Below are 26,106 nucleotides of genomic sequence, written 5' to 3'. Positions count from 1 at the left end.
TTTTCCTGGACATGTTCGGCTTTTTGGCAATTCCCCCCGGACGGGGGTTTGATTACCAAAAAGCCGGACATGTCCGGGAAAAAACGGATGTATGGTAACCCTAGTCTCTGGGTACTACTGTAATGCAAATAATGATAATAACAAAAATAACTTATTGTCTTTTACATGCAATTTTCTGCCTTTACTGTTGGTGTATAATTTTAATGGCATATTTTGGACAACCTCTACATCAAACATAAGTTCTCCACTCTGTTTTCCTTCTCCAGTTAATGTTGGGGAGAGGGGTTGTATTGTTTTTGGGTGAAGGGAGGACTGTCTTTGTAGTTGGCTTTTATTAAGATTCATTTTGAGATCTCTAGTTTTATAGGAGAGTATTTTCTCTTTACCTGTTTGGGATAATGAAAGAATATGTTCTGATTCAGGGGTGAAAGTTATTTCCTCCCCATATGAAAAAAGTCCAAAGTTAGACATTTTGCAAAGTGAAACAAATTAAAAGCAGTTACATTTCTGAGTTGGAAATTGATGTTTGCTAGTTTTTAATATATATTTATTTAAACTCCCTTCTAATCCCATACTCTTCCAGCAGATGTAGCTATAAACCAAATAGATTTAAAACATAGAAATTGATTTCAAATATTTATTTTAAAAAGTTAGATTAAATCAATAGTAGAGTAGTCAGCCTTAAAAAATTGCCATTTGCCTTTGTTAACTAAATAACTTTACTTCTGTATTTGTAGCATTTTAGGTATTTGCTATATAATATACAGTCATACTGAAATAATGAGGTATCTGTATCTATTTATCTAATGCAAAATTTGACAACAGGATGACCACTATATGCATCGTAAAAATGGAAAGCCAGAATAACAAGTTAGGTAAATTCAGCATCTCTTGTTCACCACAACTAGGGCTTTGTCATATTATTATAATTTAATGATTCAAAACCAGAAGTACATATTTATTAAAATTTAGGACTATTTATTGAGGCTCAGATAACTGGAGAAATGATGGGAAATGCATTCATTTTTATGAACAGTATATTGCATTTGGAATAGAATTGTTTGCACATCTCTCCTTTTAATTTAATTTAAGGCCAGGTTCTGCCTCCATTACGTACATTGAATATTAAAGTCAATGGGAGTATTTGAGTAATAAACTACTGATACTACTCAGCTAATTAATATGAATCAATTCTATGGCCTGTTTTATACAAAAGGACAGGTATGATGAGTCTGTGTTCCCTTCTGGTCTTAAAATCTCTGCAACTGCATATAAGGCTAGCAGAATCTGGCTTTTAATTGTTCAGTGACTCTATTATAGGCTTGGAAAAACAGGAAATATGTGTATGTTCAAGGGCAGAATTTATTAACTCTCAAAGCTTTAAAAATATTCATTTTTCTTCTTTATTTGCATATAAGCAGAGACTTTCCCCTGCCCATCGCTTCCATTTTTATGCATACAACAAAGGCTTCTTGTTTGCCTGAGACAATAATTCATATAAAACAAGATCAGTCAGAGTGGAATTCGCTGGTTTTCTCACACTTCTTGGTTCTTGAACCACTGTCTTCCCCTTTATGATCAGATATTTGATCCTTTTCTCTAGATTAGTTGTGCCTGAGACATTCTTTTCAATAACTCAGCTGTGCTCCCTCATTGGCTCATGCTAACTATCCTTTTTATTTTATTTTTTACCCGTCCCTCACAAGAATCCCTGTTGCTTTAGATAACTTTGTGTTATCCACTTCTCTTTTGTGGAAGTACATTCCAGAAAAATTATATGCTCTTTGAAAATGTTAATTTTTGTCATCCAGAAATCCTGGTTGAAATCCTGGCCTCACTAAAGTCATTGGTAGTTTTGCCATTCAGTTCAGTGGAGCTTGGAATTCATTCATTGTATTTCAAGAGTTCATTGTTTTTTAAATATCATCCTACAAAAATAATTTAAGTGTCCATTGTGTGTATGTGTGTTTAAACTATATGAAATTATACACAGTATCTTGCACATGATTAGAGTTAATATGAGACTTCACTATCCAAAATCTTCTTAATTTAAAACAGCAGTTCCCAAACAGTGAGTTGCGACCCCAATAGGGGTGGGTTGTGCCATCAGCAGATGGGGTCGTGGGGTCCAACAGACCATATTCGTTGTGTGAGATGATGCCGTCTGCCCCCAAATGTTTCCAGACCTGCTCCACAAATGCCATGCCAGGAGGCTGACATTTTGACCTACAAAATGATGGCCTCCACACATCGTGGCCTCAAGGATACAGTGCATGTGAGGTCATGTTGTGCGGAGGCTACCATTTTTGTAAAATGGGTGCCTCCTGGCTTAGTATTTGTGGAGCAGATCTGGACATGTTGGATGTGCAGAGGTGGCTTTGCAGATTCCATTTTGCCATTTGCACCATCCAACTTTGCAGATATCCAGGTGAGAGACTTAAATCCAGAAGATCCTTTTCAGTAGGAAGCAGCTTTATCAATAGAGCATTCTCTCTGCCTGAGCTGGTAGGAGCCTGTGCTAGTCTTTTCTGAGATGGGAATCTGCAGTTGCTTGTAAGTACCTTAAGGCAGGGCCCATATCTTCTTTTTATGCTACCCTGAGTACACTGTTGGCACTCAATAAAGAATCATTGTAACTTGTTGGGTCTTTGCTGCAAGTTCCTGGCTGACAATGAAATTATTCAGCCTCCCACATAGGTGATGATGGCTAAGCATCTCAGCCAGATGAAGGAAAGTTTGCATCCTTTTCCCTCAACTTAAACATGACAAAGTATGATTGGGTACAAAACCCCTTTCACTGCAAGCCTGATGCTATGGATTTGCCAGTAGCTGAAATCAAACAGCTCACTGAAATTTCCTGCAGTGGATTCTTGTGAGGAACTTATCCCCAACTTTCTCTCCTGGAGTTCTGATTCCCTGCCAAGAGTGAATATCCTGCACTCTCAACTCGTGCCTTGAAATTGATGGTGCCATTCGTGAGCACATATTTGTGTGAAGCTGGATTCAGTTCATCTGTGTCCATCAAATCTCAGTATTGATCTTCTGTTGATGTTGCATCATAGATTAAATGTGAAATTTATCACACCGCTGGACTTCGAGAAGTTGTGTTGCAACACGCAAGACTGTGTGTCACATTAGAGAGCATTAAATAACGTACTTAATGTGTAAATTCCTTTAATTCCTTGATCACTGTGTTGCGTTGTTGCTGTCTGGGGTCACAGCAAACAGTGTCTCAAAACGGTGTCATGCAGGCAAAAAGTTTGGGAACCCTGATTTAAAGTGAAATCACTGAATGCTATTTTCTAATATCTTATGGAAAGCTGCTAAACAGGCTTCTCCAACTTTTGATTGCTAAATTTGGCTAGACTGCACAAAGTTCCTGTGGTTCATTCTGATATGTATTTGACACTTTGGGAGTCGGAAGGGGATGGAGACTTGATTTACAAATGTTTCCAGGGACCAGAAATTATCCCTGGTTTTAGGGGAGTGTGGCGTTCAGAGTTAGTGTGGTTGCAGAAGTTTGAGTGACAGCTGCTTGCCTTGAAAAATAGTGTGCATGCCACCATATTATTCCAGTTTTATGCAAAAATAATTCCATTGAAGTCAGCGGAATTATACTTGCATAAAACAGGACAGATGTAGTAATCAGCCTCAGCTCCTTTGTTTGTCACTTACACCCATTTGGTACGAAGGAGAAATTAATTTCTCACATTAGTGTGAGATTGTGAAACGAAGGGTTAGTATTTCTGGCAATAACTGGTTAAAATTTTCAGCCAGGATAACTGATATACCCCTTGCCGCTCATTCTGAATTCCTATCTAGAGAAGAAAGGTATATCTTCTGTTTGCAAATCCACATGAATCAGAGCAACTTACTGGCAAGCATTTAGAGACTAAGTTGTTTGTTGTTTTGAAAGTAATCAGTTGAAATCATTTGGACTGCTCACATGCTTAAAGTTAAGCACAGTTAGGTGTTTTTTGGATTGAGTCTAGAGTGCCAAGCACTTTGCAGGATCAAACCCTCTTTAAGTAGTTCAGTTTGTAAGAAGAATCAGAAATAGTTTTTCTTCAGGTTAAGCCTGGGAAACCTCATACAGGCTACATGAGAAACAATGTCAATAGCCCCTTTGTTTAGTTATGTTGAGGTAGACTGAGCTGCATCCTACATATTTGCTGTGTGTTACAGGTGATATTCTTAGTGCCCTAGCTAATGTCTCTGGACGTAAACATCCATCAACAACTCAGGCCAAACAGCTGAAGATGTGCCTTCCCATGATGCCAATAGTTCTTCACCTTGTGACATCCCAGGTAATTATTTTTTAATTAGAAAACAATGTAAACCACTGTATGCTCCTTAAATGCACTTTATGTTGATTGTAATTGGAGTAGGCCAAATTCTGCCTACTTTACATGAAGTCAGCATTAATTGAAGTCAGTGGGATTTCCAGCTATGTGACAGAATGAAGACTTGAGCCCTATTTGTGAAGTTACGTTTAGACAATTCTAATGATAAAAACAAAATAAATGTATTGCTTTTTTAAACACACTGTAAACTATGCTACATTTATCACGTTTTTAATTATTTACTCTTATGCCAAAACTCTGCTCAAATAGGTATTCCGTCCCCAGATTGTAACCGAGGAGTTTCTTTTTAACTATGGAACTTTGCTTGTAAGTAACAAGTTCAGTTATACTAACATTTTGTATATCAAGAATGTGTATACTCCTTGGAATTAATCTTATACAATATATAGGATAGTTGTAATAAAAATGGAATTGTCTTTTTTATTTTTACTATATTAAATTTGACTTTTTAGCAGAAAATGTATGGTCTTCCAATATTATATTTGCTTAAAAGACAAAAACCTAATACAATGGCTTTCTCCATGGAAACAGTATTTAAGATCAAATGTCATGAAGGTCATTCAAATAATGAAAAAGATAATTTAGAAGTTTCATATAATATAACTGAATGTACGCTCTGCATACTGTATAATTTCTGATAAATGCATAATTTCCTAAGTGCTATGAAAGATAAACTATAATACTCTGTTTCAGTTCAGTCATATTTAATAACACACATGCTTTTTCTAGTTTAAGGATATGGCCCACATGAATTATGTTATCATTTTCTCCTTGCCAGTACATTTGCACTATATTTAGTTGATGAAATGCTGAGCAGCATAAACTAGAGAGCTAAGACATTTGTCATGTTCAGCATCTGCTGTCTAGCTTTGACATTAACAATAAAAACTGTACTGGATTTCAAATATGCCATAGAGCACTGTAGTTAAAATGAAGTAGTACTTCTGTATTGTATTGTTAGTTTCTAGTATGAAAGTGATAGCCACTGTCAAATGAGAAAAGTGTATTTTAAAAGTTGCACTTCATGATCAGACAAAATATTTTGAAGGACACATTTTCAACAAAGTGCTTAAATTAGTGATTTATTCACATGGTAGATTGCAAAAGCTCTTGCTGCAGACTGGTTAGATTACTGTTTCACTTTTTCTTGTTCCTCAGAGTTTGATGTAGCCGCACGTGTCTGTGGTTGAAAAGATAGTGTTCATAAAGACTGTTTTTAGAATGACGAGCATTAGAATTAAGAAAAAATAATCCAAATTTTAAAAGTGGAGCTGCATAGGGTTTTTTTCCCTCTCTTTAAATTTTTGTAAGTGAGTTTAATTTTTATGAAAGGTGCTAGCTTGACCTTTGTGGAGATCGAAGTCCTCTATTTTATCCACAGATCAATTACAGCTCATGCAGCTGTAGTGCAAGTTTCCTCACTACTGTCCTGCCAACTTGCCTCAAGTGCGTACTAGAGAGATCAATTTTAGTTCACTTTCCAAGCTCTTTGGCTTCCCTAATACAGCTAATAAATTGGCCAGTTAGTGTTAGCTGTAGTTTTGGTTTTGTGAAGTGGCCATTTGTTGTCTTTGGAAAAGAACCAATATCTTCCCTTCAAAAATTATTTCACGTAGTCACAAATTCCTGACAGATAATAACAATTTACAGTAACTAACTGGGCTTGATTTGAACTAGCAACCTAGACATGAAAAAGACTTATTTTTCATCAATAAATCTCTGCGCTACAAAGTTTAAAATAATGATCCCAAATAATTAACCAAATAGAATTTATGTATCTGTAAACTTAAAATATATGTTGTTGTAGTTAAAGCCAAATTCTGAAATATCAGCTCATCCTTCACTTACCTATGGAATCTTGAATTCAGAATTATTTGTATCCCCTGCTATGGTTCATATAATCTTAAATGCGATAAATAATGCAGACGCAATCCTGCAAGAAGTTGGGCACTCTCAATTCCCCTTGATTCCACTTCACAACTACATCCTCAAAGAAAAGTTGGTGAGAAGGATGAAAGATCTTATCAAATGCTTTGTTAGCCCAAACTGGTTCGCTCTAGTCAATATTTTAGCTTTATGGTGAATTGATGAAACCATATATGAAGGCAGTTGGTCGTCGTTTTTGGGCTTCTTTAAATACAGTTTCTATAGTGATTGATGAAAGAATTCTTTGTAAAATTTATTCTTAACCTTCTGTTTATATTAGTTGAGGATCTGATGATGATGCATGGAAGAATTTGCATATGTTTGGCAAAATAATTCCTCATGGAATCCTCTCATGAAAGCATTAGGGCCATATTGTCTCTGTCCCTTTTGTGCATGTTTGAATAGGAAGAAAGTGAAGTTTCAAGAAGCAGATGCCTTCAAGTAGTGTCCCTATGGGTGCTCCACCCTAGGTGTGCTTGTGCCCCATGCATCTCAGATCAGAGATTTTAGGTAGCAGTGTCTGTTTGGCCCACACATGCATTCTCCCATCTCATGCCCTGCAACAGGGTTATATAGCGCTGTGTGGGCAAACCACCCTCACTTCCTTCTCAACCACCTCAGCAGCATCCGAATTGAGATTACCTCACTTGTATTTTTTTTCTTCTTGTTCGAGATAATTAGTTCATAGAGTTTCCATTAGTTCTAGTACTCCCTTTTCCTTTTTTTTTTGAGGAGTTTATAATTTTTTTTTTTCTTAGAATAGCATCCACAATTATTTTTTTCTTGGTTGTTCCCTGTGGGGAAGGGGAACCTGAAAAGGGTAATTCTGGCTCCCCTGGGTTTAAACATTGCCTTCCTGTCGAGAGGCTATCCCAGTCAATGATGGATATTCATGCTGTATACGCTGTCTCGGGGAGTTACACATCCCTCAAAAGTGTTATTTCTGCCTTAAATTAAAATAAAGGGCCAGAAAGAACCAGTAACTAAAACTGATGGAGAGTTCTGACCCCAGCCCAGGGACCCTCCTTGTACAACGGTCCTTGAGAAGGCCTACTCCATCAACTTCTTTGGCATGACACTCCCCCATGGCTTTGAAGAGGAAATCCCTGGATTCCTCTCAAAAAGTCACCAGAAAGCAGACTTCATGTCCCTTGGGTAGAGAATCTACCACTAAGAGACGATCCCCGGCCAGGTCGACCACCTTGGCACCCACCGATCTCCAGCTCAGTACCTATGAGGCTGCAAGTTCCTCAGGTATTGTCATTGCCAGAAAGCCTAAGGACTCGAAGAGTTTGGGCTCCGGAAGATTGCCACTGTCGGGTGAATGGAATGGCAGAGAGAGAACAGCTTTAAAATTGGTACCGACAGCGTCCCCTAGAGCCTCAGTACCTAGTACGTCAGCTCTGCAGAAGGCCAAACCAACACCTACTGGTCATTCATCAGTGTAAGAGATCTCCAGTACCATCAGCACCTTCTACATCAGTCGCTTCTGCTCATCTTACCTCAGCAGTACTGCCCACCATCCTGGTACCACAGGAATTTTGCTTTTCCAGGGTCTCGGTGGTTTCAGAAATGCCTGAGTGTCTCCTGATCGGCATCAACACATTCCGATACCGACCATCCCTTTCACTGCCCGGACAGACAAACAGTACTGACAGTCTCTCATAGCTTCCATAACTGCTCCACCTCTGTGAAGTGATGAAGAGGAGGACGATGATGACAATTTCTCATCAGTTTCTCACATTTCTGTCCAAGGCTCTCCTTTCCACTATCAGGGAGCTTTCCACAACTGCAGAACCAGCTTACTGTCTTGAGAGAGACAGCCCACCCAGTTGATATGGATGCCCTTGGGTGCCCACATCCATGTCTTTTGCACCACATCAGTAGCCTTACAAGAACAAGTGCTTGGAGGCACCAGAACAGCTTCTCGCAAGGCTCAGTATTATCTCCAATGTTGTTTGACTTATATTTGAATAACCTACCATATGCCGGATCTTGTGAGTTTTATGCAGACGACATATGCCTCGGCACTCAGTTCCACTCCTTTGACATACTTAAGTGATTTGAATGCATATATGGTGGCTATGGCTGATTATTGTTGGTGGTGCCTGATGCCAAGTGTGTTGGGTGTCTTCCACTTAGATCATGCACAAGCGAGCAGAGAGCTGAATATAGTTCTCAATGTTTAGCGAATAAAGCATGATTCACATCCAGTCTATGTAGGCATCACGTTGAATAGAACTCTCACATGTTGTGACCATCTTACAAAAACAGCAACTAAGGTCAAAACGCTCAACAACTTGCTTGGAAAACTGTCCGGAATGACTTGGGGTGCCAATACCCAAATGGTACGCACTTCAGCCTTGGCACTGTTATTCAGCTGCAGAGTACTGCGCTCCAGTATGGGCTTGCTCATCTCACACAAGGATGATCGATGTGCAACTTAATTCCACCAAGCGTATTATTTCAGGCACACTTAAGTCTACTCCTCTACCGTGGTTACTGGTTCCTCCACCAACTTTGGCATGCAGTTTCAAACAATTTCAAGACTTTATCAGAAGGCTAGCAGACTCCTTAAAATTTCTGCTAGAAGAGATTAAGGAGTCGCAACACAGGCTACTTGACATCTTGCACACATTCTCATCTCTCCACATTGCGAGGCCTTCCTGCACTCAGCAAAAATAATATGGCATACCCCAGCAACAATACCTCTCACCTATAAGAGCGGGGAAAAAAATACTATGTTCCCTCCAAGGGCTCAAGCTTTTTATTTTCACACCCATCCCCAAATTCCCTTATTGTCAGTGCTTTAAATCTACATGACAGACAGCACCATGCTAAATCAATGCCATATGATGAGGATTTTAAATATCTGGATTTATTGGGGTAAACAAATCACAATCATCTGCTATTCTGTGATTTAGGGTAGCCACTTATCAAACTCCCATGGCAAAGTATATAATATATTAATTACTCCAAACTGAATGCCTTTACTGGCAATCTTCCAACAGACCAGAGGGAGCAATTTCAGATGATCACTGCTGAAGGCCAACTCCTTGCAAGTACATCTCTGCAGGCCTCTCTAGCCACTGCTGACACAGCCACTACAACGGTGGTCATGAGGAGGGCTTCCTGGCTTCAACTATCTGGCTTTTCAAAGGAAATCCAGCCTACAGCGGAGGTCCTTCTGTTTGAAGAATCAAAGTTGTTCATCAAGAAAACTGATGAATCCTCCACACATCAAAAGATTCTAGAGTCACCTTGTGCTTGTTAGGAATTTACATGCCTACACACAAAAAAAGATTCAGTAAATCCCATATGGTGCAGAGATTACAGCCTACTCAATTCTCCTTCCCCCCCGACCCGAGGCCTTATGAAACCCAGCACAAGAGATTGTAGAAGAGTACACCAAGTGCCCCACAAGCATTCACTTCATAACCCTCTATATCTAAACATCAATTTTGGTAGGTTGGTCAAGGGCCCGAATTACCACCCCCATCCTTATCTGTTGCAACAATCCACATGTTTCTCTCCCTTCGGCAACCACCTTGCTCTTTTTCATTAAAACTGGGAGCACATAACTACGGACAAATGGTTGTTGGAGACCATTTCTACAGGATATTTTATCCATTTTATCTACCTACCTCTCTTCCTCCCTCCCCCCCCTTCCCTTTTCAGACACCCTTCTCATGAGCATCTTTTACAACCAAAAATGGACTCACTCTTGAACCTGGATGCTGTAGAACCAGTTTCCGCACAATACAGAGGGAGGAAATTCTACTCCAAGTACTTCCTGGTACTGAAAAAAAAACACTTGGAGATCTATTCTAGATCTAAGATCACTCAACAGATTTGTGAAGGTTCAGCGATTCAAAATGGTAATTCTCACAGCAATAATTCCATTTCTGGACCAAGGGGACTGGTTCTCAGCTCTTGACCTGAAGGTTGCTTAATTCCATATTGTGATCCAGCCATCCCACAGAAAGTTTCTCTGATTTACTCCGGGTTTGATCGCTTTTAATACAATATGCTCCCATTTGGCTTATCTTCTGCGCCCAGAATGTTCTCAAAGGTCCTTTCTGTGGTAGCAGTACATCTTCGCAAACAAGGAATTCTGATCTTTCCATGCTTAGACGATTACCTTCTCAAGGCATGCTCCTTCAACAAGGGTTTGATGGTCACACAAGAAGTCATGGACCTATTTCTCTGACTGGGACTACAATTAAATATTCAAAAGTCCGTATTAACTCCTGTACAACATCTGGAGTTCATAGAAGCCTCCTTCAATGCAGTAGAAGCCAAAACATTCCTCCCCTTGCACAGATTCAGCACTCTGATCAATTTTTTCTTAACAGTCTGGGTCAGCCCTTGGACTGTCTCCAGCTACTGGGACACATGGTGGTGGGCACCTTTGTAATAAGCCTTGCAATACTTCACATTGGGACACAGGTCTTCTGTATGCATTTCAACCTAGAACTAAAAAGGTCAGGATTATCTCTAAGCTCTGTCAAGGTGCACTTTGTCACTGTCACAGCCTTCCCTCATCAGATAGAGGGTTATTCTGTTTTCGCTCATCCCACAACCAGAGGGTTTCTCAAAGGTCTAGGTAATCTCTTTTCACAAATCGGATGCCCCATACTGACATGGGACCTCAATTTTGTCTTTCAGTGTCTAACAAGACCTCCCTTTGAACCCATGGCCGCTGCTCCCTTCAACACCTCTCTATGAAAACTGCCTGAAGAATAGGAGAGAGGGGGCATCTAATGGCATACCCCCTCTTTACAGTCTTTTTTTTTTTTTTTTTTTTTAAGGCAAGGTGACATTACGACCACATCCCAAGTTCCTGCTGAAAATAGTGGACATAAATACTTCCACATAAACCAACTTATCCACCTCCCAGTTTTTTCTGAAACTGCACCAAGAAAAAAAGAGATTCAACATTGCACACAGTCAGTGTAAGGAGAACACTAGCCTTTTATTTAGATAGGACTATGACCTTCAGGAAATCTTCCAGACTATTTCTCTCCATTGTGGACAGATCTAAGGGATCCTTAGTCTCCAAACAAAGAGACTCTAGCTGGATATCAAGCTGCATTACCTACTGCTATCGGTCTCACAATCTTCAACATCCTTCTAAAATATGAAATCACTCCACGAGATCCCTCTCTACTTCCATAGCCTTTGTCAAAAATGTTCCTGTTGTAGAAACACGCAGAGCTGTGACTCGGACATCTGCTCATACATTTGCTGAACATTATGCAGTCGCTCATGACTCAGCGTCCAATGCCATATTTGGTTCCAATGTCTTATCTGCAATTCTAGATTCTACACTGAAGCCCCATACTTCCCACAGGAGTACTGCTGGAGAGACCTAGAATGGAACACCCATAGAGACACTACTTGAAGAAGGGAAGGTTACTTACCCAGTGCAATAACTGTGTGGTTCTTTGAGATGTGTGTTGCTATGGGTTCTCCACTACCTCCCCTCCTCCCCTCTGCTTTGGAGTTCTTTCCAGTGAGCTCTGAGTTAGAGAAGGAACTGAGAGCAGTTCACCCATTGAGCACTATATAGCTCTGATGCAGGGCACGAGATGGAGAGAGCGCATGGGCGGGCTGAATGGACGCTGCTACCTAAAATCTCTGACCTGAGGTGCTGGGGGTGCAGGCATACCTAGAGTGGAGCACTCATTGGGGGGACACCTCTTGAAGAACCACAGTTACTGCACAGGGTGAGTAACTTGCTCTTCACACTCCTCTCCCATCAGATAGGATAAGCCTAGAGCTTCTGCACCTGACCACCTAGTGGCAGAGATTATGGATGGCAAGGATCAAGCTATTTTGACTTTAAAGTAGGAATTTTGGCACTGGACTTGATTTGTCTCCTGTCTCTCTTCAATTAAACATAACACAAGGATGGTTAATGATATCCTGGAGAGCCATTCAGAAGAGACTGGTGTATACCAATGGGCACAATTCAGTCAGTGCAAAATCAGCACAGATTATGGATTTCCCAAAATGGTCAGATTTTAATTTGTCACAGATAAACAAAACGCTCTCTCTAAAGAAATTAGATGAAAGGTAGTAGCTTTCTTCAAATGAACAGGCAGACATAATGATAAATTGCCTTTTTTCATAGAAAATTAACTTATTAGACCTTGATGTTCATCCAAAATAATTGTTCTTTAAGTATGTGTCAGTGTGGATCCCACTCTAGGTACAAATGTGCTCTGTGCATTCAAGACTGAGGTTTTTTTTTTTTTTTTTTTTAATAGCAGTGTCTGTTAAGGCTGCACATGTGCCCTATGCCACCTCATGTCCTCCATAATTCCTTCATTGTAGATTTTTCACAGACAACACAACAGCCATGCACTACATAACAAGCAAGAGGGCACCTGCTCTTTGCCCTTCTGCCTGTAAGTCATCAACTTCTGAAATTGGTGTCGTCAGAACAGGACAACACCAGGATTCAGCAACAAGTTAGCAGGCAAGCAGTCTGTGACCAGACATGAATGGCCCTTGCACAGATGCATTACAGAACAGATATTTCATTAGTGGAGATTCCCCACAAAAGATTTTTCTGCCCCAATGGTAATGCAGAATGTCATAACTTTTGTTCTAGAAAAGGCCTGAGTCCAGATTCATTACCAGATACCTTCCTCCTTCAGTGGAATAGAGGCTTGTTTGTATGCCTTTGCATAATTTCCCCTGATTCCCAGGGTGAGTCCCACAATCATTCTGTTGGCTCCTTATTGGCCAAGGCAGCTGTGGCTGACAGATCTACTGCAGATGTCCAGCCTCCAGGCCAACTCCCACGCTGCCTGGAACTTGTCTCACCGAACCATGGCCAGTTACTCCACCCAGAACCATTGTCACTGCACTCATTGTGTGGCTGTTGGATGGCTCAGTAACACAGATAATGGCTGCTCCCTACAGGTCCAGGAAATCCTGTTTCAAAACAAAATGACATCTTCTAGATAACGTATTCTTCAAAATGGAAGAAGTTCTTGAAATGGGCAGCCCAAAAACTCCAGATCTCATTACAGAAGATCCTTGACACCCTATGCAAGCTGGTCTTCTGTTCAAATCTAGTAAAGTCGGCCTCTCAGCAATTTTAGCTTGTCACCCATCTTTCTTCTCTCTAGTTGGTCAGGAATTTTTTTATGAATACTTTTTCCCCCCAAAATGTCAATTTGTTGAAACCTAAACTGTGAACTGAGGCAAGTTTTGACAAATATCCTGACTCAAATTTCGGGGAAAAAAGTTTTGAAATTGTTGAAATGGGATATTTCAGCATATTTTAAATGAAAAGCTTCAGTTTTTCCAGTCAAAACAACTTTTTTTTTGTTTTGAAATTTTAGAAATTTGGACTTAAAAAAAAAGGGGGTGGGAAGGTTGAAATCGAAATGAACATTTGATTGATCCAAATCAAAATTTTTGGGTTGAAGTGGGATGGGAAAAAATTTGAAATCTCAAAAATTCTCTCAGGATGGGAAACCGGTTTTCTGCCCATCCCTAATATTCTCACCCTATGCTACTGAAATTTCTTAAAGGGCTTCTACATGCCCACTAGTCAGAGAACCAATTCCTGCCTGTGACCTCAATATAGTCCTCCTTAGACTCATGGAGTTTCCCTTTTAACCTTTTTCAGAATGCTCCCTACATCACCTCACTAGGAAGGTGAACCTCCTAGTCTTTCACTCCAGCCAGAAGAGTGAGTGAGCTTCAGGTGTTTATGGCTTACCCTCCCCAAATGATATTTCATAGGGACAAGGTGGTGCTAAGACCTTACCTGAAATTCACCTCCAAAGTGGTTTTAGAATTTCATCTGAACTAATCCATCAACTTGCATTTCTTCTTCCTGAAACCTCATTTGGCACTGGGAGAAAAGAAATTACACACCCTAGATGTAGCCAGGACTCTACATTGACAGGAGTAAACCATTCAGACTGTCACTCCTTCTGATGGACACTGCTTATTTAAAAAAAAAAATCCATCTCACGTGTATGAATCACATGTGCATTTACTGTGGGATCCACTTGACAGTATCTCAAGGGATCACAGTTACTTTAAGGTAAGTAAACATTCTTCTATGACTGCTCTGTAATAGTTTAAAAACAAAGATATAATGCTGTTATTGTGGATAGAAAACTCCTGTATGCATTTCTTAGGTATTAGGGAAAAGGTAGTGTGTTCTGGATACACTTCTAACAATGTTATAGTAATACAATTTATCATTGACATCCTCAGGACATAAATTGAAAGTTCTATGAAAATTATTGTATAGCTTTTACCGTAATACTGTATAGAAATGAGGTGTATAACTTGAAGGTCAGAAAGATGATGCCAAAGCAGTACCTTGTCTATGCAATAAAACTCTATGACTTGATAAATATAAGTAATAGTGTATTAAATTCTGCTAAGAATTATTCCTTCTGTGGCAAGTAAGCATCCATAGCATGTCTTTTGCGTCCCCTATGAAAGGTGTAATGCATAAAAGTGAAGTCAGAAGAGAGGAAATGAATTAAATAGCCCAAGAACAGTGGGAATAATAGTATCATATTTACTTATCCCAAATCATTAATATTTTATTCACTGTGCCTCAGAATGATGATTTATTTAGGTTATAAAGTATGCCTTTCTCTATGTACTCCTGCATGTAAGTGCATCCATACAATATGCACTGTGTGTGGAGATCAAAAAGATGGCACAAATTACAGAAAATTACATTTTCCAGAGGGTCTTTGGTCTTTTTCATGAGCTATTTTAATATAGCAGTATCCAAGAAAGTTCAAAGTCTCTTTTTAGAAAATGCAAGGTCTGTTACTAATAAAGTACACTATTTAATTGCTTCATATTTATCAGGAAACTTCTTGACATTAGTCGAGTTAATGGGCCTTGTTGTACAGTACTTTTGAGTATGCAACACCTTTACAAAACTGCAAAATTATGTCATGAAAACTAGAATACAAATGCATTCAACTTTCATATATGAAAAATATTAAATTTGGTTGAGGATAGCATAGTTTTAATGAGGATGCTCTGAGGGGTGTGTGTGTGAAAAACATTTGTTACTCTTTGTTTCTAAACTCGTTTTGAATGTGTATTTTTTTTTTCTACAGAATTTTATCAAATCAATAGATTTGGGAGAAACTAACTTAGATGGAGCAATAGGTAAGTTCATCTATGGCATTCCCATATCTTTATATAAATGTATTCTTACCAGTTGTGCTGGAACAATGTGTATAGTGGGGGTGCTGAGAGCCATTGAACCAAATGTAAACCCTGTATATGATGGAAACCACTTCAAGCCACAGGGTGTGGCAGCACCCCCAGTACCCCTAGTTCTGGCATCTATGATTCTTACTGTAGCATGTTATAAGGAAGAACAATGCTTTTTTTATGAACAGGTCAAACTGCATCAGAAGAACTAATTAAGACCACTTTATCAGCATTCGAAGTGGTAACACAGCATCCAGTCTTGTTGACGCTCCACCGCTCAACAGTAAGTCCTGGTAGCACATGAAACAATTGCATACGTACTGTCTGAATTCCCACTAACAAACGGAATGTTTCAAGTAGTCAGTAGTTATTAGGGTCAAGACTTAAAATATGTATGATCAGAAAATAGAAACAAGTTTTAATTATTTTTTGATTGAAAATGATTTGTTCATTTATAGAAAGATCTAAATTTAAAAGGTGAACAGAAATGTTCAGGTTCAATTTATTATGTCCAATCAGTTGAAAAGGTGCAAAAAGAGTCAGATATTTTGTCCAGAATTAGCTCTGGAAATCTGTTTCTAAAATGATTTTGTATTAGAAAAAAAATGGATTGACCACTTTAGCCACAGAACAAGAACAGCACTGAACATCTGTGGAAGTTTCCCTACTTCATTCTGCCAGTATGCCTTAATCATGACCTGAAGAGATTCACCTCTAAGAGTAAAAGGGTATTTCTGCCTTTGAGCTCATTCAATCCTTGTTCTTTCTGATGAGACTGCTACCAAGAGTACCAATTAATGCTGGTTATGGTATTGATTTTTATTATTATATGGACACTTGTTTACTGGAAATTGGACTGAACTCAACAGCCATCAAATTGAAACAGCCTTTGGTCATTAACAAACTGAGCTGGACTGATATGAACATGTGGCCTAGAGAAGAAAAACTCTGTCTCAGTTCTCCAATCCCCTTTTGGTGTGTGTGTTTTTCAGCTGACTGTTAAGTTGTGAAGTTGTAAGGACTAAAAATACTAAAACTAACACATACAAAAAAGATGAGCTGGAATTAAACTGCCTGTTGTTATTGTTGGTTTTTGAATAGTGTACAGTAAGCAATATACTGGGTGTTTGCCAAACAGTCAAGAAAGTCTGGTCCTCCCTACTAGGAGCTCAGAATCAGATAGATAAGTAGATAGAGGTTAAGGGAAGTGGAACAGGGATATAAAATTTATTTTTAAGTCAACTCAATTCACTGCAAGCAGAATTGCAGAAGCAGTTCTTGAAGCAGAAGTTAAGTAGCGATCTGGAGTGAATTCAAGTGAATGTTATCTCAGACGCTTAACAGCATGTAAATTCATTGTTAGACACCATTCCAAGAACAACTGCTGTTTCTTAAGATAATGGTTCTGTGGTTTTTAGTGTGTCTTTAGTGTGACCTCCATAAAAGTGAGGCATGTTTCTTTCAAAAATATTAACTGAAATTTCAGTACCTTCTTTCAGTGCATTATATTAATTATAAGGTCTGTTTTTTTCTGAAATAAATTGCAGCAAGAAGGCAGGTGCCTTTTTAATATACATACTCGCAACATATTGTGACAAAAAGTGAGGAGTGACTATCCCACTTTACTTCCAAATTATCACTAAGCTGTATTTTCACTCTGCTGTAGCAATGTCCACCAAATTGCAAGCTGGTTTGCTGTAGATTCACGCCCTGGTTTGCTGTGCAGTAACTTGACATGTAGACAAACTCTTCATTTGTTTCCTAGCTCTGCGTAGATCAAAAATGCTGCAAGAATCCATTTTAGTCCCAGCCTAAGAAAGGGCAAAATCATGTGGGTTTTTATTTTTTTTTTAATTTAACCAAACTTTTTTCACTTTAAAAGATATTCAATTTTTATTCAGATATTTTGCAAAGTTTTCTGGTAGTGTTTACTTTATCCAAACAATCACTGTCAATAACCAGAACTAATTTTCATGTCCACCCAAATGCTTGTTAAAATTTATGAAGTATGGCACTTTTGTATACAGACAGAATCCTTTTCCAGTTTTCAAATGGATGTCTTTTTAAAAAAATATTTATTAACTGAAAATAACTACTTCCATTGCTTATGAACAATTAGTTTTGAGAAAATAATCTGTCACTTGCCTGCTTCATTTCCATCAATAAGTTTTCTCTTTCTCCAGACCAATACTAGTGTCCAACAAATGGCCATTGAGACCCCATATATAGTGAGAAAAGTGCCCTGAATTTAGTATGCTAGGTTGAAGAGATCTGTTTTAGTCCATCATAACTGATTGTCGTAACCATGTCTGCTGCTAATAGTGTGAACTGTAATTAGCTTGCATCTGAAGAAGTGAGGTTCTTACCCACGAAAGCTTATGCTCCCAATACTTCTGTTAGTCTTAAAGGTGCTACAGGACCCTCTGTAATTAATTTACCACTTGCGGGGTCTAGTGTGCTAATTATTTTGGAAAGTACAGCTTACCATTACTGTAGAGGAAAGTGCTACCTCATCTTACATGATGCATACAAAATATTTTTAGAAATACTGTTACTCAAGGGATACCTTTTAATTGCTGCAGGTTGGACATGACTGGAATCTATGAATATAAATGCCAGCACCCAAAGGAACTTAATGCTTTTTTGAAAAGTTGAAGCAAGACATGTTCACAGTTCCAGATCAATACTTTAAATATAAAAGTGGTTAATACGATATCCTTTTACTTGCCAGAAATGTGTATCTTCGATAGGTCCCAGAGGTCAGGATAGTTCCTTTAGACAAAGTTGCCTACCATCAGTGTGTCATGAATAAAAAAATAAGCTAAAGCCTTCTTGAGTGGTGCATAACATTTGCTCCATAATAGCAACATTAAAATTGTTTTAGTTTCTAATAGAAAATGAAGAAAGCACAATGTTTATCTTCATTTTAAAATAAGTTATAAAGTTTAAAAATAATGATGTTATGAATGCTTTGGACTGACCGGCAATAGTAGGTTGACTTTCAAGCACCATATTCAATTGCTGTGGACATGTGACAATACAGTATGATCAAATTCAAGTTGTTCATTGAAGAGATTTATTTCTAAAAGTGAAGGAACATGTATTGTTAGTAGGGTTAGAATAAATGGGGAATTACTTGGAATTCATCAAATGAAGGCCAGTACAGAACAATTTCTATGTGGAGTGATCAGTTTGTCATTATTCTGTCTCTGTAAATAGAGCTTTTTATTTTAAGACAGTTTGTGATGCTTAGGCAGTTTGAATGTTGTTAACAATAGGGTATGTCTCCACTTCGAACTGAGGGTGGGATTGCCAAATTGAGGAGACATTGAGCTAGCATGCTAAAAATAGAATGCAGCCAGAGCAGCACAAACTGCAGGAGGAGTTAGCTGCCCTGAGTATGTACCTGTCCAACCCCCGGGCACATACTAAGGACAGCTAGCCCGCTCACAGTGCTGCAGCTACATTCTATTTTTAGTATAGTAGCTCAGTGAAAGCTAGCATGAGTATGTCTCTTCAAACTGGGAATCCTGGTTTGAAGTGTAGACGTACCCATAATGTTGCTAATCAACAGAGTCTTAAGTCAACTAATATTTTTTGAACACTGAATTTTTTAGGTGTAATTCTGTAGCTTTGTATACAGAGTATATCAAAAAAGAACATTCCTTTTAAACAAAAAGAAAAATCTTCTTACCTACCTATTGGCCTTGTACTTCTTATATGGGACTAATCTACATGGGAATAGATACTCCCTGAAATTGCTTAATTTCTATTTGATTCTTGCATATCAGGGAGTTGTTTCCCTATATGTCCACAGAATAGGCCAGGGATCCTGCCTCTCCCTAAACCTCACAATGAGCCACCAGAGACCCTGCTATCAAGCTACCACTGACCCTCTGGCTTCTGCAGGGGTCACTCTGTCAGGAGCAGTCCTGACCTCAGCTGCCCAAGTATCTGTCCATCCCTTGACTCTTTCAGAGGCTTGCACAGCATAGGAAGGAAGCAGTATATCTTATTACATGTTCTGTCTGCAAGTTTTGTAAAGGAGGAAGAGGGGATAAGGCATCAGTTTTGTTCCCTGCAAAGCTTTGGAACTGGAACACCAAGAAGCCCCCGCACAGGGGGAAAAGGAGCATGCCATTGTGGCAGCACACCTCTATTTCTGCACCCTTCCCCACTACATGTGCATAGACTCCCTTTCCTCATACGTATGTGGAAAAGAGTAGATGAGCTCTTAGGAAGCAAAGCTGTCTGTCCCCTTCATGTTCCACAATATTAACAGTGGGCTTTCCCCTCTCTACTATATGATGGAAGACTGACTAACCTTTTCTCCTGCCTGAGGTGTAGAAATCCAGTCTTGTCTATTGCATATAAGTTCTTATAATGTCTTCATTATTGTAGTATCTGGGCACCAGTAGCATATTACAAGGTGTGTTCGTTATCTGTCATATATGATTTGTTCTTCCTCTCATTCTCACCCTATCGGGGATTTGTGCATGCAGTGTAGTGTTTTCTTTTGGTCGGTATTTTTTGTTGGTGACGGTGGGAAAGTGGTGAGGTTTGTGATAGTGTGTAATTCCTGGGGGAGTTCATGCCACGCTCTTGAACTGGCCCCCAAGAAAGCTCTGTCTCTGGCACAGATGAACTTTACACTTATAGTTGAAAGTTCTGTTGTGACTGAGGGGGAAAGTTGTCAACCGTGAGCTTCATCCTAGATCCTTAGGCTTTTTTTTTTTTAGATACGCTGCGCCCAGGCAATAGAGCACCATGAAGATAAGGACCAAGACATTGAATTTGATTGAATATTCTATGGGAAGCCAGGCTACAGAGTAGAGGAGACAGGTTTGGTACACTCACAGTAGCCTGTGTTGCTGAGGAGACACATAACATTCTATAGTAGATGGAGTTTCCTAATGGCTGATGTGTATTGCATGGGTGTAGTCCAGACAGGAGGTGTTGAAAACATGTATACAACTGAGACCAGGTCATTGTCTGCCATAATATGATGGTGTTTCCTAGCCAGCCAGAGATGATAGCAGCATCTGTGAGTAATGCTTTCTATGTGAGAAGTAGCATCAGCAAGGAATCCAGGAGCATTCCTAAACTAGGATCTGAATTGACCAAATGAGATATATTCTCTCACCTAAAAGCAGCTGTGTTAAGTGGCAGAAGAAGTGATCCCATACATTCTTACCCATTTCACAGGTCTGTTTTGAGACTTGCTTAGTTAGCATTTGTAAAGGAATTTAAAGTCCTCCATTGAAAGGAGCTATTGGAGTGCTAAGTCATTTATTACTTATTCTATTATATATGTATGATAAGGGCTATGAAAGATTTCATAATGATGAAGTATTGAAAAATGCACCTTATACATCAAGAAGACTTGATTGAGTACTTTATGAAATTAAATGATTCTTCTCCAAACAAAACATTGTTAACCATTGTAATGTGTCATTTTTGTAACATTCAAATAAATTCAGTGGAACTAAACTGATTTATACTAACTAAGAAGCTAGCCACAAATATATATATTTTAAAACATCATATCTTACATTCTGTTCAGAGCAATCGAGAAGCCCATCTTGTGGTAGCATGGTCAAATCATTTGTTTCCACTAGATTTTTTTTGTGGTGGTGTTATCCTGAAAGTTCTTCATTATTTGATTTGTGTAGTTTACTGAAATGATGATTAACTAGTAATATTAACTTCTCAGTTTTAGGATCTGTGACCTGCCCTGGATGCTCAAAATCAGTTAACTGTATTGTATTGCTTCTGATGATTTTCATCTCTGCTCCTGTTGTTTTCCATTCCCAATAACTTTTTTTGTGTGTGTGCTTGTTAGAAGGCTGAATTTGCATAAAATTGAGGTTGAAAATAAGCTGTCATTCCACTAAAGAGGGGACTTGATATATCAGACTGGAATATATTGCTCAGTGACTCTCTCGGGAATATAGAAACATTTTATTGGAGCATATTTTTTTCAAAATTCAAGACTTCAGTCTCTAAATCTGAATCTTAATGGGAACCTATGGATGACTGTACTGGAAAGAACCAATGGTTTATCTAGTTGAAATATCCTCTCTCTGAAATTGATGATGAATGCGTCAGTGTGGAGGGTGTGAAACTTCCACAATGTACCTTAACTATCATTGGAGGAAATTTCTTCTTAATCCCATCTGATTAGTTTATGGACTGGAGCATGGGGATTAATACACTTAGATATTAAAGAAGCTAAAATAAAATTACCAACATCAGCACCAAATACTGCTTTTTAAACTAAAAAGAATTCTCAGTAAATTGTGCCAACATAGATACTGCTGTTTTTGATATACAGATGTTATCATCTATGACTTTATAGTGATTTACTAGAGCAAAGTGAACTTGGTGGCCTAGTAAGTGTGATTATGGATGGATTTCCATGATTGTTCATCCCTTTGATTAAAGAGTCTAGCAATGGAATAAACGGATTATGTGTATATATATCTGAGTTCTATTTTTTCTTTCTGAATGATCTAAACCAGATCTTTTTAATGCTCTGTTTTAGGTTGTGGACTATATCCTCCCACCCTTAGTTTCTTTGGTCCGTAGTCAGAATGGTAAGTACATGGCCACATCAACTAAAATTTCCATGAATTCCACATTTTGTTTTAATTAGACTTCAGTGTGGTCACGTTCTTGGCACATTTATTTTCAAGTGGAATGGAGACTCTTCAGCTTGCGGTTGCTTTCAGAAACCACATCACTGCTTGTGAGCCACGAGGTCATGGCTGAGGAGAAAGAGGAGAGCCTTGACTCAAACAACAAGCTTCTGTGTCTCATTAGAGATTCATTGCTGCCTCAGTAAGTACAGTACAGCTGCTCTAATGGGGAATAATTTGATATACAATTCATTTTGACTGTATATTTGTTTTAAATACCTTTTTGATTTAAACAAAACTAAAATAGTAGTAAATAATGATAAATTGGTGTCAGATTTTTCTGCCAGATGTGTGCCTGCAAAATCCATTCAGTACTTGTGATGGGATCCCCAGGGTACAACCAGAAATGTGGGACTGCTGTGTCCCTTAAACTCTCCAGCCTGGCCTGTCTCTTTCAGTGCAATGCCAGTGACAAACAGCAAACCTTTCCAGGGGCTGTGATCACTCAGCCATCAGCATGTGGAGATTCACACCCAGCTAAATTGTAGGAATGCTCTCTCAGCCACTCATGAATCATAACGAGAGAAGCACCAGCTAATCACCCCAGTCTTGCCCCCAGGGCCAGCTCCAGCATTTCTGCCGCCCCAAGCAAAAATAAAAAAAAAAAAAAAAAAAGCCGCAATTGGTGGCGGCGGCAATTTAGCGGCAGGTCCTTCGCTCCCAGAGGGAGTGAGGGACCTGCTGCCCCCGAATTGCCGCAGGTGCCGCCCCTCTCCCTTGGCCGCCCCAAGCACCTGCTTGTTAAGCTGGTGCCTGGAGCCGGCCCTGCTTGCCCCCCCCAGACGTATACCATCTCATACTGCTCAAGACTCCCTTAGACAATATAAACTCCTTAATTAGTTCGCCACTCCAACAAAGGGTTGTGAATGTGCAACAGCCCTTGTTAATCTGAGCTGAGATTCCCCAAGCACTTCAACCAACCCCACACTGTTTTAGGTAAAATATAAAACAGCTTTATTAACTACAGAAAGCTAGATTTTAAGTAGCAGGCATAGAGAGAAAAATTGATTACACAAGAAATTAAAATAAAATTTCAGTCTAAATTCTAACTTTAGCAGACTAAGCAAGATTTGAATCAAACAGCTTTGCTCACGCTAATAGATGTGACAGGCATCTCATAGTCCTTAATACACAGGCTGTATTCCTTTTCAGTCTAGGACCCATCTCCCCAATTCAGAGTCTTTATCTTCCAGGTGTGGAGATGGAGGAGGAGAGAGCCCAAGTGATGATGTCACTGTCCCTCTTTTATACTTCCTTCCAGCAACTAGAAAGATCCTTGTGACGTGAGAGTTAGGCAACCCTCACTGCATACATGCCCTCTCCACGGAGTCTCTGGGATAGCAGATTCTTCTTGATGGGCCATCAGTACCTGTCTGGCCAGTGATAGTTGCCTAAACCTCACAAGATATTTCATTAACATATATAGCAATACTTCATAACTGTACATAAAATGCTAGTGCACATAATCCAATAGGATATTAATGCTCAGCAAATCAAGACTTTTTAAACGATATCTCACAAGACATACTTTGTACTAAAACCTATCATAGTCATATCACAGTGGTGAATATGGGGGTTCCAGGGTACAGAGTGTCACAATGACACAAATAGAACATTTGTGGGACGCCCAAGTTGTATCTCAGTGATACTGTCTCCATGGTTTCTCTTAGAACAAGACGAGAATTTCCCTCAGCTCTTAGGCTGTGATTTAAACAAATCCATGTTTGCCCAGCTAATGAGTTAAGAACTGTTCTTCTTTGAGTAGATGCAGCCATGTATTTCATGTAGGCATGTGTCCAGTGTACCAAAGCCGTAGAACTTTGTCCAGAAGTACCCACTGAGTGGCACTCATACCCTGCTGTCCTAGCCCCCCTCTGGCTTTGTAAGGGTGGCGTTGCCCCAATCCCCCTCAAGTTCTTTCTCACCTCCTGCAGCTAGAGTCAAAGCTCAGTGAGGTGTGTTCACCTCGCATTTTCAGTCTTGGTTTTCTGAGGTTTTTCTTGTTTTATTCTATATAATAGTTAGTGGTACTTTAGGTTTAGTTTGGTGTTAGTTTGAGTAGTTGTCTGCCCTGTCTGATGCCCTCATCAGGGTTCAAGCATTGTCTGTTGCGTGGCGGGGCTATCCCCAATAGCAATCCTCACATGAGGTGCTTGCTGTGGCTCTGTGAGGGACACATAAAGGAATAGTGCTCCATCTGTAAGTCATTCAACAAGAGAACTTGGGTGATGAGAGACTTACAGCTGCAGCACCTTCTGGAGCAGGCTGTGAGGCAAGAAAGAGGTCCCATAAGACTAAAGGGGACCATGCTCTGTAGGGTTGCCAATTTTGGTTGAATGTATTCCTGGAGATTTCATCACATGAAATCCTGGAGACTCCAGGCCAGTCCTGGAAAGTTAGCAACCCTAGAGCCATGGCTTGGGGAAACTCTTCATCACCTTTCAAGAGGAGTGCTGACCGGCACTATACTCCTTTCAGCACATGGGATGGAGCAGGTCCATCCAATCACTCCCTAATAGTGCGCCGATATCAGCAAGAACTCATACTGTTGACTCCGGGTCTAGTCATGGGGCATCCGTTGAATCTGGTACTGATGATGCAAGCACCAGTGCCGACTGTCTCCATGCTGTTGGCATATCAGGTGCCTTCAGACCTGATTTGCCTCTGTCTGACTCTCCACTAGTTCGGGAGTCTTCCGGTACCATTGTGTCTACTGCTTCATCTTCCGTTGTTCTCTTGGCACCTTCTGGCTGTGTTGCGGAGCTACCGAGTTTCTTTGCACTGCAGTTCGCACTGTCCACATCTCAGGCTGTGGAATTGAGGCTGATGTTGTGCCCAGCACTGAAGGCCCCCTTGATGTGGATGTGCCCCTCTGCACTGTCATTGCCCTGGCAGCAGATCTTGTTGTCAAACTCGGTACCATCCTTGGCCTCCGTGCAGGTGCCTTCTCTGGTACTGTGTGGGAGCCTGACTTCCTCAGTACCGCTGGTGCTGATTCCCTATCCTTTTTCACCACTGATATCACGCCACGTGTTGTGCTTCAGATTGGTTAGATCATTTGTTCACCCTATTGGGGCTGACTTCCCTGTTGTCACCAGAGAATCTCTGAGACCCCCTCGAGATCCTGGTTAGGGTCATCCTCCCCTCTGTCATCACCCAATATGGTGATCTATGATCTCTGATGCCTGAGTACTGAGATTGGCATCATTCCTGCAGTCGGGACAAAGGGTCTTGAGCCGGTGCCTACTGACCACCAATGCCATATCCTTTTGCCCAGTGTCCTCCTTATGACAACCCTCAGTTTTTGAGGTCTTCTCTTCGACCTGCTCCCGAGTGAGATCACCAGTCCCATTAGTGGCTCTCATTCCCAAACCACCACAGCTACAAGCGACTGCTGAGCCTTTTTCCTCTGGGCCTCCAGGGTTAGCCAGAAGAACAGCCATACTGGGTCAGACCAATTGTCCATCTAGTCCAGTATCCGGTCTTCCAACAGTGGCCAATTCCAGATGTTTTAGAGGGCAATCATCAAGTGATCCATTGCCTGCTATCCACTCCCAGGTTCTGGCAAACAGTCTAGGGACACTCAGAGCGTGGGGTTGCATCCCTGACCATCGTTGCTAATAGCCATTGATAGACCTATTGTCCATGAACTTATCTAGTTATTTTTTGAATCCCATTATAGTTTTGATCTTCACAACACCCCCTGGCCATGAGTTCCACAGGTTGACTGTGCATTGTGTGAAGAAGTACTTCTACATCAAGTGGTGTCCCTGTGGGTGCTCCACTCTAGGTGTCGGTGCATCCCTGCGCCGGAGATCAGAGATTTCTCGCAGCAGTACTCGGCCCAGGGAAGGGTGCGCACAGGAGTCCTCTTGAGCAGCAGTTGGCACCTGCTGTAG

General features: G+C 40.0%; 1 protein-coding gene across 7 annotated transcripts in view; it reads left to right on the top strand.

The window, feature by feature from the left end:
• The window catches only part of ULK4 (unc-51 like kinase 4), a 401,679-nt gene that overhangs the window by 132,857 nt on the left and 242,716 nt on the right, over positions 1-26,106 (top strand). For all 7 annotated transcript variants that reach the window (XR_004644496.1, XR_004644497.1, XM_034760991.1 and 4 more), the window contains 6 exons: positions 4,186-4,307; positions 4,614-4,670; positions 15,410-15,461; positions 15,698-15,792; positions 22,054-22,105; positions 22,205-22,349. Coding sequence is in view for 5 of the 7 variants with exons in the window: in XM_034760991.1 (XP_034616882.1) it covers positions 4,186-4,307; positions 4,614-4,670; positions 15,410-15,461; positions 15,698-15,792; positions 22,054-22,105; positions 22,205-22,349 (523 nt within the window). In the remaining 2 variants the exon portion in view is untranslated. The remainder of the gene's footprint in view (positions 1-4,185; positions 4,308-4,613; positions 4,671-15,409; positions 15,462-15,697; positions 15,793-22,053; positions 22,106-22,204; positions 22,350-26,106) is intronic.

Source organism: Trachemys scripta, chromosome 2 (assembly GCF_013100865.1).
Source record: "Trachemys scripta elegans isolate TJP31775 chromosome 2, CAS_Tse_1.0, whole genome shotgun sequence".
Classification (NCBI taxonomy): Eukaryota; Metazoa; Chordata; order Testudines; family Emydidae; genus Trachemys; species Trachemys scripta.
Note: the sequence above shows the minus strand (reverse complement) of the source record. Positions and strands in the feature narration are given on the sequence as shown.